This window comes from Rhea americana, unplaced genomic scaffold (genome assembly GCF_003343005.1).
Source record: "Rhea americana isolate MKP2758 unplaced genomic scaffold, rheAme1 scaffold_368, whole genome shotgun sequence".
NCBI lineage: Eukaryota > Metazoa > Chordata > Aves > Rheiformes > Rheidae > Rhea > Rhea americana.
This window is the reverse complement of record NW_028186499.1, coordinates 173398-187395: the sequence shown is the minus strand read 5'-3', so window position 1 is coordinate 187395 and position 13998 is coordinate 173398. Positions and strand designations below refer to the sequence as shown.

At 54.3% G+C, this 13998-nt stretch overlaps 1 protein-coding gene across 3 annotated transcripts in view; it reads right to left on the bottom strand.

Annotated features, from left to right (window-relative positions):
* Nucleotides 1–4787: 4787 nt before the first annotated feature.
* Nucleotides 4788–13998, bottom strand: part of KDM2A (lysine demethylase 2A) — a 56176-nt gene continuing 46965 nt past the window's right edge. For 2 of the 3 annotated variants that reach the window (XM_085312506.1, XM_085312507.1), the window contains exons 14-22: nt 12392–12658; nt 12092–12223; nt 11921–12010; nt 11404–11580; nt 10308–11020; nt 8991–9154; nt 8488–8646; nt 8076–8291; nt 4788–7890 (exon numbers count right to left, since the gene is read on the bottom strand). In XM_085312506.1, coding sequence (XP_085168632.1) covers nt 7709–7890; nt 8076–8291; nt 8488–8646; nt 8991–9154; nt 10308–11020; nt 11404–11580; nt 11921–12010; nt 12092–12223; nt 12392–12658 — 2100 coding nt within the window. In that variant the 3' untranslated portion in view covers nt 4788–7708. The remainder of the gene's footprint in view (nt 7891–8075; nt 8292–8487; nt 8647–8990; nt 9155–10307; nt 11021–11403; nt 11581–11920; nt 12011–12091; nt 12224–12391; nt 12659–13998) is intronic. The other variant, XM_085312509.1, reaches the window with a different exon arrangement.

Sequence of the window (13998 nt, the reverse complement as noted above, 5' to 3'; positions counted from 1 at the left end):
CCCGGTGGCGGTGCGCGGCCCAGTGGCGGTGGCGCGGCCCTCAGCGGCGCCGGGGCATGGCGCGGGAGGCGGCGGGTGCGAGTGTGCGCGGTGCTGTACGTTGGTGTGTGAGTGTTGTGGTGTGTGTGTGTGTGTGTGTGTGTGTGTGCGTGTCCCGGCGGCGCGGGCGCCGGTGCGGCGGCACGGGCAGCAGGCGGGGCCCGGGCGGCCCTCGGCCCTCCCCCGCCGCCACCTTCCGCCTCCGCCTGCCGCGCCGCGCCGCGCCGCACCGGGAAGAGGAGCAGAGGGGGAGGAGGGAGGGCGCGAGCTGGCGCGCGTGCGTGTGCGTGTGGGAGAGAGAGAGACACAGAGTGTGTGTGTGTGTGTGTGAGAGAGAGAGATTGAGTGTGTGTGTGAATGGTGTGTGTGACACCGTGTGTGTGGGTGTGTGTGACACCGTGTGTATGTGTGAGAGAGACACTAGGTGTGTGATACTAGGTGTGTGTGTAACACTGTGTTTGGGGATGTGACACCAGGTGTGGGTGTATGCCTGTGCATGTGACACCCTATGTGTTTGTGAGACACCATGTCTTACATGTTTGTGAGGCACCATGTGAGACAGCCTGTGTGCATATATGTGTGACTGCATGTGTGACACTGTGAGAGACCGTGTGTGCGAGCGAGTGTGACACCATGTAGGTGTGAGACATCATATACATGTGTGTGATAGCACATGTGAGTGTGAGAGTATATATGACACCAGCTAGGTGCACATGTGTGAGTGACCATTTGTGTGTGACTGTTGATGTGTGAGACACCAGATATGACTGTGTGAGACACCATGTGTGGGTGTGAGACACCAGGAGTGAGTGTGTGCATGAGACACTAGATGTGTGTGTTGACACTGAGTGTGTGTGTGTGTGTGAGTGAGGGAGAGAGAGACACTGGATGTGTTTGTGCGCATGAGATACTGTTAGCGTGTGTGTGCGTGTGTGTGACACCAGGCTTGTGTGCTGGTGTGGGTGTGTGTGTGAGAGAGTGACGGGTGGTGGTGAGAGAGACACAGGGTGTGTGTGTGTGTGTGTGTGCGCGCCTGTGATGAAGGACACAGAGAAGGCAGAGTTACTGAATACCTTGCTTCAGTCTTCACTGCTAAGGGCAGCCCTCAGGAATCCCAGACCCTGGAGACAAGATAGAGAGTCTGGAGGAAGGAAGACTTTCCCTTGGTTGAGCAGGATTGGGTTAGAGATCATTTGGGCAAACTTGATACCCACAAATCCATGGGCCCTAATGGAATGCACCCACAGGTGCTGAGGGAGTTCGGAGATGTTATTGCAATCTCCATCATCTTTGAAAGGTCATGGAAAACAGGAGAGGTGTCTGAGGAGTAGGAGAAAGCTAATGTCACTCCGGTCTTCAAGAAGGGCAAGGAGGAGGAGCCAGAAAAGCGGACAGCGGTGGATGTTGTCTACCTTGACTTCAGCGAGGCTTTCGACAGTGTCTCCCTAACATCCTCACAGATTGGATCAGCAAGTGTGGGTTAGATGAGTGAACAGAGGTGGATTGAGAACTGGCTGAAAGGCAGAGCTCAGAGGGCTGTGATCAGCAGTGCAGAGTCTAATTGGAAGCCTGTAGCTAGTGGTGTCCCCCAAGAGTCAGTCCTGGGTCCTGTTTTGTTCAATTTGTTCGTCAATGACCTGGATGAAGGGACAGAGGAGGAGGAGGAGTGACTGATATACCAGAGAGCTGTGCTGCCATTCAGAGAGACCTGGACAAGCTGGAGAGTTGGGTGGAGAGAAATCTCATGAGGTTCAACAAGGGCAAGTGCGGAGTCCTGCACCTAGGGAAAAATAACCCCGTGCACCAGGATAGGCTGAGGGTTGACATACTGAAATGCAGCTCTGAAGGGAAGGCCCTGGGAGTGCTGGTGGATAACGAGTTGACCATGAGCCAGCAATGTGCCCCTGTGGCCAGGAAGGCCAGTGGTACCCTGGGGTGCATTGGGAAGAGTGTTGCCAGCAGGTCGAGGGAGGTGATCCTGCCCCTCTACTCAGCCCTGGGGAGGCCTCACCTGGAGTTCTGTGTCCAGTTCTGGGCTCCTCAGTACAAGGGAGACATGGAGCTACTGGAGAGAGTCCAGCATAGGGCTATGAAGATGATTATGGGCCTGGAGCATCTGCCCTCTGAGGAACGGCTGTGAGAGCTGGGCCTGTTTAGCCTGGGGAAGACTGAGAGGGGATCTCGTCAATGTATACAAAAATCTTAAGTGAGGGTATCAAGAGGATGGGGCCAGAATATTTTCAGTGGTGTTCTGTGACAGGATTAGAGGCAATGAGCACAGATTTAAGCAAAGGAAGTCCCACCTGAATATGGGGGAAATGTTCTTTCCTGTGAGGGTGACAGAGCACGGGAACAGGCTGCCCAGAGAGGTTGTGGAGTCTCCTTCTCTGGAGATATTCAAAATCTGCCTGGGTGTGATCCTGTCTTAATGTGCTCTAGGTGACTCTGCTTGAGCAAGGATGTTGGACTAGATGATCTCCAGAGATCCCTTCCAACCTCAACCATTCTGTGATTCTGTGTGATTCTGTGAGATGCATTGTGGGTCAGTGTGTTTGTGAGACACTGTTACACCATGTGAGACACTGTGTGTGTGCGCGAGAGAGATCATTTGTTTGTGACACCGTGTGCATGAGACTGTGTGCCAGTGTTTGTGACCCTGGGTGTGTGCATGACACCACGTGCCCGCAGCTGTGCAGAAGACACTGTTTGTGTGGCGGTCGTGTCCCCACACATGGGACACTGTGTGCAGGTGCATGGGATACCAGGACAGGGGCTGTGACATCCAGGAAGGAGCCCATGCCTGTGTGCATTGTGCTGCCATCGCATGGCACTGAAGGGCCTGGCACCTGGGCCTGCTTGGGCAGCAGCTGGCAGGGACCCCAGGCACTGAGTCAGGAGACCACTTTGCCAATGCGTCCCCTCTCCCCAGGGGAGAGAGACGCAGCTATAAACAGACAGCACTTAAAATAGCCAGGCCCAGAGCTGGTCGAGCAACTGCCCTGTGTGACCACGTCCCTAGCAGGGCTGCCCGGTCCTGGGCTGGGGGAGGAAATGCAGCCAGCCAGGGCAGCCTGCCAGGGCACTGAGGCTGGTGGAGAGGGAGCATTAGATGTCACTCTGTGCCAGCCCTGTGAGTTTGGTTCAGCCCTTTGAGGCCGTGGAAAAGCAGTGGCAAATCCATCCATGCTCCAGCTCCGCTCCTGGCTTCCAGCCTTTAAATTGAGTCTCACTGAGGAGTGGGAAGAAAAAAAAACAACAAAAAGGAATCCTTGTGAAAAACTAATGTCCAGGGAGTTTGGAGCATGGGGAGGGACAGGAGATCCCGTGCCACCTTGGAGGTTCCAGCTGGAAGAGGGGAGGCAAAAACAGGCTCTCTGGGCTGCAACAGGATGGGAGCAAAAGTCTGGGCACAACCATGCAAGCAGGAATAATGAAGCTCATGATTTTGCTTAATTTTAGCTGGCTGAAGCAAATCTGGCAGCAACAGCTTGGCTGCCCCTGTGTGTAGGCTGCTCCTGGGAGGTTGAGGCAGTCCTCAGGCAGCAAAGAGGCTGCAGATGGTGACGGTGGAAACTCCTGGAGATTGGGCAGAGTCACCCACTAGATCCTCAGCCCAAAGACAGTGAGGACCAGGAGAGCTGGGATTCAAGCACTGCACATGGTGCTCCCTGAAGCTTGCTTGACTCAGAAATTCAGCACAGAGGTATGCCAGCTCCCTCCAACAGGATGCTTTGTTGGAGAAGAATGTCCAAAGGAGGTCAGGGCAGTGCTGGTGGACTAATGATCAGGATAAATATACTTCATATCCAAAAAGGCACCCCTAGGCAAGTTAAGGCTGGTGGTCTGAATCCAAGAAGAGACCTCTGTTTATGTGAGAGGTGGCCAGGCTGCCTCAATCTGTGTTTTATGTGCCTCATTTTGAAATGATGTCTGGAAGCAAAATGACTTTGTGTATCAAAAAGGAGGGGAATAACCCAGCTATGCCTAAAAGCAGGCTTGAAATGGCTGAAAGTGACAGGAGACAGCAGCAGCAAGAGAAACCCAAAGGAAAGGCAAGGGGTATCCCGCTACAGTGCAGTTCCAGCAGCAAGCTCTTCCAGTCCATGAGCTGGTACAGGACATCCCCAGCAGTCGAACTGTAGCATTGCTGGCAGCTGAGGAAGGCAGGAAGCACCTTTGCTTTGCCAGCTTGACCATGCCTTTTGGGAGGTAAAATACCCTGCTACAAGCAAAGCCAGTTACTGAGCCATCCCAGCTGCTGTGTGAGGCACTGGCGGGGCCAGTCCCAGCTACAAAGCAAACACGAGTGGGTGTGCTGCCTCCTTATCGAGTGGGAGATGGAAGAGGTGGTTTGGCTGGAGGGAGAGGRAAGCCTTGCTAAAATGTGACCGCTTCAGAAAGGCTGATCTCCAGCAGGGGTGGAAGCAGCAGAGCAGCAAAGCTTTGCCCTAAAACAACGAAGGAAACCTGTGGGAGAGGCAGAAAAAGTGCACGTGTCCGCATGCAGCTCCAGAATGTGGCTCAGCTTGTTGCTGAGGTGGGGGACAAGTGGCCGCAGGGGACTGCTCCCCACCACCACCATCCGGTTCCTGCGCAGGAGCCCAGACACATGACCAAGCCCCACGCTTCCTCTCCACCCAGCTCAGCCTGACAGAGAAAGCCCAAGGGCCAGGGTGGCCACAGGGGCCACAGCCTCTCCACTCCCCTCTAACTCGCAGACAAACAATGGGCAGAACTGAGATGCAGGGTTTTGTTTTTCTTTAAATTTTTATTCCAAAAATCCACCCCCAAGAAACAAAATATTTCCCTTCAGAGGCTGGTATCTTCCCCCTCCCACCAATATCTCTTCCATCCCTGTGGTAATATAAGTAAAGATCCTCTCTAAAACCAGTATTGGAGAATGCTTAAAAAAGAAAAAAAGAAAAAACAAAACAAAATGCCACCTAGCTCCCCTCCCTCTGCCCCCAGACAAAAATAACCCCCAACCCAAACCATACTGACTGAGAGAGCGTAAGACTTGGTTTGCTTTTACCCTTAATGCTTACATTTAATTTTAAAGCACAAACATCAGAGATGGACTCTAAATCGCCAACAAAAAATATATATTTACAGTATTTCTCGGGGGGGGGGGTAGGGGGAATTGAAACAAAACAAAAACACAACCAAATCCTTAAACAATAGTGACTTCTCTTGCAGGAGTTGTCTATAGGGAACAGACTGGGTTTTTTTAAATCACTAAGTGATTTTTATATTTATATATATATATGTATATATATATATATACACATATATACCTTTTTTTTTCTTCTTTCCTTGTGAATTTTCACCCCTCACCCACCAAGGGGGCTGGGGTGACCGGTTAGGTGGTAACAAGGGTCACGCCTTGATTTCACGTCTCTGAAACCCCAGATGAGGGGGGGCCCTGCAGAGGATGGCTGGAAGCCAGCTGAAGGCTTGCCACTCCGGTTGCCTCATCCCTCCCCAGCTCAGCTCGGCTCGCCTGCCTCACTGTGCCACCCTGGAGCGAGGGGCTGCTTTCGCTTGGCGCCAAACGTGTGTAAGCACAGAGATGCTCACTTTCCTGATGGAAGAAGCCCCTGATGCCTGCCCAGCCTGGAAAGCCCCAGGGCTGGCAGAGGCCCTAAGGCCAGCACAGGCCCCAAGGCCAGCTTCCTTCTCAGCTCCTACTAAGCTTTACCCTAAGCTTTTTTGTTTCTTGTCATGAAACTCAAATCAAATCAAAGGAAAAAAAAGAAAACCAAACCAAACCAAACCACCAAAACTCTGATTTTTCTGCTGTCTTTCACAGGAGCCACCAACCAGAGAGACAGAGGCAGAAAGCTTCCACTGCCCAGCCATGAGCAGAGGGGCTGGCATTCTCGCTCTTAGTCTCGTAGGTAATTTTCTGCTCAAAGCCCTCCAGATTCATTGCAGCAAAACTCCCGTGTACCGAGGCACTGAGGAAATCATCACACTTGCATTTCCCTTCTCCACCTCGCAGTGCTGGAGCAGGCTCTTGCTGGGGAGGGGAGAAAGTGCAGACCAACCCCTCGACACGGGAGAGCAAAGGCATCTTGCCCAATACCTGGGCATAAATCCTGTGCTGGAGCCCTTGGCAGAGCCAGAGGGGGCTGCAGCCACTCTCTCCTCCCTTATTGCTTTTGAAGCAGTAAGATGACACATGGGCTTGCCTCCACAGAGGCTTCCTGGCCCTTCAGTGGTCCTTTCTCTGGGGCTTAGGAACCAGTGGCACATGGTGTGCTGGTTTGTGCTATCTGTATGCATTGCAAGGTGAATGGGGAGGGCAGGCCAGGCTGGGCTGGGCAGGCCAAGAGCATGGTGTGCAGTTGCTGCCAAGCGCTCAGACACTGGGGAAGAGACAGGGAGCATCTGGTCACAGGCAGAACAGGGAGGGAAATAAAATAGTGACCCAAAAGAAGATTCCAACCTTTTTTCTTTTCTTGCCTTTTTTGATTTTTTTTTGTTTTTTTGTGTGTGTTTTTTTTTTTAAAGTGCAAAAAGCTCTCTGCTGCCCTAGAGAGAGGTTCTTTGGACCGACCATTCATTGCAAAGGAAAAAACGGCAGCTAAAAGGGGGTGGGGGAAGGAGAGGACAGTGAGATGGGGCATTTATAGCAGTTTGGCTCCCAGGTCAAAGAGCCCTGGGCAGAGACAGAGCTGCCTTTGCCCTTCTGACCACTGCAGCCCCAGAGTGCTTCACAATGCTAGGCTATGTGCAGGGAGCTGGGAAGGAAGGGGAGGCAACTCCTGTCCCCCCACTTGCTCACTCACCCCCCAGCTGATGCTTTCCAAGTCCTCCCTGAGCTCTGATGTATCTGTGGTATCTCCCCTGCTCCCTTTTGGTGCCCAGCCCTGGCCATTGCCACAGGGCTGCATTAGGACATGCGATGCTCCAAGGCTGACATTGCCCCAGAGCTGAAGCGCAGTGTCCCCCAGCCTCGTCTCCCCAGCCAGGGGAAAAACATGCCACAAAGCTGCCCTGCTCCTACCCCATTTGTGCCAGCTGTAGGGCCAGGAGAACTTGTGTTATGCTGGCTGTGAGGCTCCTGCCCTAAACACTGAAAGAGCTGCCCCGGTGCACAAGAGCAGTGGGAGAAGGAGCGGGTTCGATCATAGCCCCTACAGCCAGATGAGGAAAACCATGGGGGAGGGGACAGAGGACTGACAGAGCAGGGCAAGCAACAAGCTGGTGGTTGCATGAAGGATTTGTTCCAGCTCTGCTCCTTCTTCCTTGGAGAGATTTCACCCTCAAGCTTGTGCTAACAGGGAAGTGACAAGTGTTTCAAGGCAAGGAAGAGATGGGAGGGAAGGGAAAAGCAGGGGGAAGAGGGTGCCCCACTTCTCTGCACGGAGACCTCCATTACAACCTCCGCCTTAAGAGCGGCCAGCCTCCAAGATGGGGCTTCTTGCCACTGGCCTGTTCCTCCTCTGGTACTGGCCAGCCTGGTGGCATATCTTCATCGGCAGAAGTCCCAGGGGGAGGAGGAAGAAGGATGGCGGAGTGAGACCAGCAGTGGCCCTGCCTGCCGAGTTGTGTAGGAGGCAGCAGCAGGACACAGAGGGAAGGATGGGGATGCGGAGGAGTGGCTCTCCGAGAGGGGTAGGATGGGCTCTTTTCCTTCTCCTCAGTCTGCCTGGAAAGGGGGTCTCTAGCTGATTTTTTGGATCAGCTTCTCGTCAGATAGGCAGTAGAGGCTATTGATGGACAGGTCCGAGATGAAGTGCTCACAGGCTTTGCGGGTGATCTGTTTGCAACCTCGCAGGTCAATTAGAGTGACATTGGAGATACGTCGCAGGTACAGCAGGGCCTGGTCTGTCAGCTTATTGCAGCCTGCAGGGAGATGAGAGAGCGAGCTGCAGTGCTGCCACAAAGCCAGCGCTGCACTTCCGTGTCAGACCTGCAAGGCAGCAGGGGAGGAGGAAGCCACTTCTTGATGGCAAATTTGTCTGGCCAATCCATCCCCAATCCAGCAGGGCGTGGGGAGGCCAGCCTCACTCAGAGAGCATTGTACCTACCTGCCATGTTGAGCTCAGTGAGGGAGTTGCGTGTAGAAGAGCCCACAGCTGTTAGGAGGTTGGCTGACTGGTCCGTAAGGTGGTTGCAGTGGCTGAGGTCAAGGCGGGAGAGCAGGGGCATATGGCGGATGATGAGCCGCAGTGTGGCATCAGTGATGTCCAGGCCAGCTAGCCGAAAGTCGATCATGTTGCGGAGTTTGCTGCGATTGTCCTGACCTGCAGAGAGAAAYGTAGCTTAGTATGGACATGCAGCTGTCTGCACTGCTGACTTGGGGAATTCCAGATCTGGCAATGCCTCCTTGCTCTATAACAACAAGAAATCTCCCTCCTTCAGCTCCCCCCAAGTTGTGGTGACCCTTCTTGGTCATGACTGCCCCAGCCTTGCCCTGTGGCAGCCTGGGGAACAGCTTACTGGGTTTGTCTGTTGGAGGTGTGAGCAAGTCCCGGATCTGAGGGTCCTTGATTCCTACCGCCCACCGAAGATCGAGGGTCCTGAGAAGGGGGCAGCTGGAGGTACTGAGAGCACAGACCGCAGACCAGGAACAGCCTGCTAAGATGAGGTCTTTCAGGCCTGTCGGGAGAAGGAAGAGAGGTAATAAGTCAGCCAGCCTCAGTCAGCTCCAAGGCATCCCAGATAGCCCTCTTTATCCAGGCACACAATGAAACAGCTCCCCTTCCCGCCTGGGATGGGATGGGAAGCCAGGCTCTACAAAGAGAGAGGTCAAAACACAGCTACCGGGGCAGGGGGCACTATCACCTGCTTCTTAGGTGAAGAGATCCAAGCACCCAAGAGATTTCCTGCCAGAAGGGGTACCATAGAGGCAGAGCCTGCCGCTTGCTGCAGTCTTGCTGCAAGTGAAGCCTCCATGCAGGCTGAGAACAGAGGTAAGGGATCCCTCCCCAATCCCTGCTCACCTGGCAGCCTGTTGACAAGCCACGTGAGCTGTTTTTTGGAAATATTGGTCCAGCTGAGGTCGAGGCTGACTGGCTGTCTTTTGATGATGCCACTCAGTGCCTGGGGGGTGATGGACTTGCACCTGCTTAAATCTATCTTTGTCCACAATCTCTTGTCACAGCACCTAGGGACAGGGACAAGGTTAAAAGCCAAGGACTGAGAGCCCAGAGCCCTGTGTGATAAGAGGCATATCTGTGTGAGTTCCAGGACACATGGGGAGGTTGCTGGTGGTGGGGTTGAGCCACCCAGGGATGCCTAGAACAACCCCAGCACGATTTTGCTGCCACATAACAAGACCAAATCACAACCGTTGGCCGGTTTACCCTTTCCTGGGTGCTCTTCCTGCCAAGGCTAAGATCTGAAGCATCCTTGCTCCCAGCAGGCAAAACACACTCACTCTGGTCCCATCCTATAGCCTCAATGCTCCTCAGTTTGCTGGGAGCTGTAACAGAGCCTGGAAGTGACACAAACTCATCTCCCACAGAAGCCTGCAGAAACTTGGGACCCAACTGCAGCACAGCTCTGTCCTAAAAGCCTGTGATGAGCGAGGGTATGGTTTCACAGCCCCCACACCCCCAAATACAGCAGTGTCCAGGTCTCCTGCATCTACTGCATCACACAATTTCCATCGGCCGCCAATCAAAGCTGGTGCAACAGGAGCAGCCTGGGCATTCTTGCTACTCGGCAGTTAGAAACCTGCAGCTTCCAGTTGCTGTCTGTTCCCAAGCCTTGCATCCACAGCTGTCCCAGTACCAGCATTGTCTTTGCCCTCCCCCCCCCGCCCCGGGCATTTCCAGCCAGCAAATCCATCCCTGCCTCAGCCTGACTTCATCAGCTGTGAGTTGTGAGGCTGTGTCAGGATGGGAGGCAGGCGAGAGCTAAGATCAGGCCTAGCGGTGGGTGGGCAAAGGGCATCAGCACCTTGCAAGGACAAAAGCAGAGGAACAGGTGTTTGGGTGACAGTTTGTGACTGTCTCCCAGCAAAGGGGAGAAAAGGAAGGTCACAAACAGGGACAGGAGAGACTGGCACGCATATGGAAGAGGCAGCAGCAAGCAGGACTGGCTGCAGGGCACAAGGGCAATGCTGCCTACTAAGTGACAGCTCTGAGATGCAGAGGGAGCGCACCAACAGTACTGCAAGTGAGGTCCCTTCCTCCCCTTTCCATCTCAGCCTGTGTCCCTTTCAGGTGCAAGGTTTGGTGTGACCATGCTTGGTCCACAAATCAGGGCACGGGAAGGTCTGCCCATGCTGCTCCCCGTAGGTCTCCCACACTCACCATTTGTACCAGGTCTTGCACACCCGCATGCACTCGCAGAGCTCCCTGCGAGTGAGATAGCGGAAGACGGACATCCACACCTCACGCTGCATCCAGCTTTCCTCGCCCTCCTGTGCTCGGCCCCCTCTGCCATTGAGCCGGGCTGCCCCCCCCTCCTCCGCGTTCTCGTCATCCTCCTCTTCTTCCTCCTCATCCTCCTCTTCAGCTGCCTCCTCATCCCCCCCACCCCGCTGGGGCATCCTGGCGGGTGTGTGGCGCACGACCACGCGTGGAGAATGCTGTAGGTTGGTGGAGGAGGCTGTGATAGCTTGCAGCTTAGGGACAATGGAAGTGCCATGGATGTCTTTGGTGGGGCGCTGCAGTGTCACGGTGAGGTAGGAGCCATGCAGCTTGGCCTTCTCCACCTCTGACAGCTCCTTCTTGCCACTGGGATTGTTCTCTTTCTCCCGCACCATGGTTCGCTCAGTAGCCTGGAGCCGGAGCAGCTGCCGTCGCTTGAAGCGCTCATCCCTGCTGGCACTGTGGTGGTCACTTGGGCCGGCTCCTGGGGATGAGCGTGTCACCATGCCTCGTGGTGATGCAGGGTCGTGGATCAGCTGCAGCATGGGAGTGGGTGAGTTGGGTGGTGGGGTCAGAGGCTCCTCACAACTCCGTAGGGGCCGCAGCACCTTGGCTTGTGCTGTGTCATCATCGCTCTCTTCCACCTTCCGCTTCTGTTGGGAAGTAGGGTAGAAGGTTAGTGGGGATAGAGCAGTAGTAGACCTGGAGAAGGCACCCCCTCATTTGCACCAGTTGTGCCCACCAAGACTAGCGTTCACACACACTGGTAACCAACACATTCCTTCCCCTTTCACAAAAAGGGGAGACCTTTGAGGTTGGAGGTAGTTTCCACTGTGCCTAGTGGTCCCCAGCATCTTGCAGTGGAAACCCTTGGGATCACTGCTCAGCACAACATACCACAGCGAACAGGGGTGCTCATCATCTCTGCTTTAAGTGACAGTGAACCACAGAGCCAGCCAAATGTGCACCCCAAGCATGCACATCACCGAGGGGAAGGTGAAGGTGCCCCTAGCCCACTGCTCTCGGTCTAGCTTGCCTTAGCTGCCACATTTCCATCCACAACAGCAGTCATGGTCCTACAGATGACGTGGTAGCCATAGGCTGGTCTCCCAGCCAGCTGTTGCTGCACATAGTCTGCTTGCTGCCTGGCAGAGGGACCCAGGTGCCCTTGCTGCTTCTGCAGGAGCCTGGCTTTGGCTTGCTGATGGGCTCTCTGGGAGCACAGGGGAACAGAGCAGGGAGCTGTTAGCACCTCACCTTGAGATTCCAGGAACTGGCTGCGACAGTGTCTGCCAGGTCCCCAAGTGCCACTGTGCTGAGCCCTAAACAATGCCCATCCTCAGTCACTGCCTTACTGATCCCCCAGCTTCCATTGTTCCCCGCCTCCTCTCCAACCCTCTCTGCAAATCTGCACATGCACCTTTATCCTTGCTGCTCTTTGCATCACCAGGCCATTGCCGTGGCCTGGTGTGGCTGAACCCTGCCCGTGCCCCAGCATGATGCAGTGGAATGGAAGACACATCACCTCTGTCCCAGCATAACTCGCCTCATACCTGGCCCTTCTCAGTGTCATCACCCTGGTAGCATTTAGGACACTCCCAGCAGTTGGGAAGCTCATCGTTGAGCAGACCTTCCCCATCCATCTGCGGGAAAGGACAGTGCAGGTTAGTGATTGCCCTTCCCTGCAGCCAAGCCCTGTCTGTCCTGGTGCCAGAGCCGCTCACCTGCAGACAACCAGGGTGAACAATTTCATTGCAGATGCAGCACTCCATGAGCTTCTTCTCGAAGTCCTGTGAGTCTTCATTCTGATCTACCTCCCCACAAAGTGCACAAGTGACCGAGTGAGGCAGCCTAGGCTACAAAGGAAAGCAGGGGTGAAACCAGGGCAAGGTAGGTGCCAGACGGCCCCCAGGAATCAAAAAAAGTTGTCATTGCCCTCCTCTTTCTGTCCTTGTAAAGCCAGACAAGGTAGCTGCCAGGCTGCAGTGGGCTTCTCAGGGAAAACGATCAGGCCACAGACTCACCGCTAAGCACTGTCGGAGGACGCAGGACTGCTTCATGCGACCAGGCCCACCAAACTTCTTCATGTCCCTGCAATAGTGGCACATGCCACACTCGCCCTGCATGCAAGCCTTGCATTTCCGGCACCTCACCCGCCTCCGTCTGGCTCCTGACACGATGGGAGAGACGGTGGGCCTGACAGGTGTTGGGCGGGGGGTTGGCTTCATGGTGTGAGGCTTGGTGATGGGTATGGCGGGCAGGCGGACCCTCAGCCGGGCCTGGAGCTTTAGCTGGCAACAGATAGAGAGCGAAGAAGCATGAGATAGGGCAGGTTGCTGGACTGAGCCTGGATCAGATAGCCTTTGACTCAGGCTCCAGAGGGAACTTCCTAGCTCCTTCACCTCTCTGCAGGAGAGAGCTGGAGATAAAGGACAAGTCTCTACCAGCACTGCTAAGAGGCAGTCTCCTTGAACAGCATTCAGCCTTCATCTCTGCATGCCAAGGGTTCCCATTCCTCCCCTCCTTCCTATCGGGGTAAGAACCAGTTCTGAAAAGGGTTGCTGAGACTTGAAAGCATTGTGGTGCTCCAACAGACACATTTTATTTCTGAAGCAAGCCACCAGAGAAAGCTTGTCTGGGCAGCCTGAAAATCTCTCCAGGCCTCCATACAGGCTTAGCTTCCTCCTGAAGCAGCACAAGGAAACAGGGCTCAGCTTTGTTGCCAGTGCTGTGCTTCTACTGTATTTTTAGAGTGCCTGAGGCTTCCAGAACTGGAGCTGGCCAGGGTGCCCTGACTGGAGCAGAGCAAGTGCAGACCTCAGAGAGCAGATCTACCCTGCAAACCTACCTACAGGGCAAGAGTAGACCAAGATCCTGATGTGGACATGAGGATTTACATCATGAAGTAGCTGCTGCATTTCAATATCCTGCTGGGCTTCAGCAGGCTCTCTCAAATGGCCAGAGTTCTGCCCTGGGGGAAAAGCTAGTGCTCAAGCCCACAGGAACCCAGCTCAGCTCAGAACCCTAAATCCTGCATGCAAGACTTCTGTCTAGCTGGGTTTTACCAGCCCTGACTGCTCCAATTATTCTTTTTTGCAAACTGCAGGCATGATGGGAACACCCAAGAGCCCTTATTTACAGTATAGGTGGGACGGCACACCTCTCCAGCAGACAACTGCTGCCATGTGTCTTGTCAACCCTCAGATAAATAGACTGGCTGCAGCATCCTTCTGGAGACAGCTCTTACATTGTATGCACCAAAGGTGAAGGACTAGAGACAGGTGCTGTGCCTAAAGGACCCATCACAAGGGCAGGGTCATAGATGTGCCAAGCATCTGACTGCTGTATCCAAAGTGTGCAGACATCGTCAGGTCTCTATTCCCAGAAATGCTGCCTGAGGCAAGAGGAGATACTTGTGCTATTCAACAACCAGCAAAGTCGCACTGAATCCCATAGACAGGGTGAACAGGGACAGGTACCTCCAAACGGCAATCTGAGAGGCTTGTCTGTCTCTAGGTGTCCAGACTGGGTGTTGTCAATCCTCCCTGTTCTTCCCATATATCAGTCTGCCCACAAACTTGTCTCCCAGCATGAAAGGAGCAGCAATCTATGGGAGCTGTCCCAGCTGCCT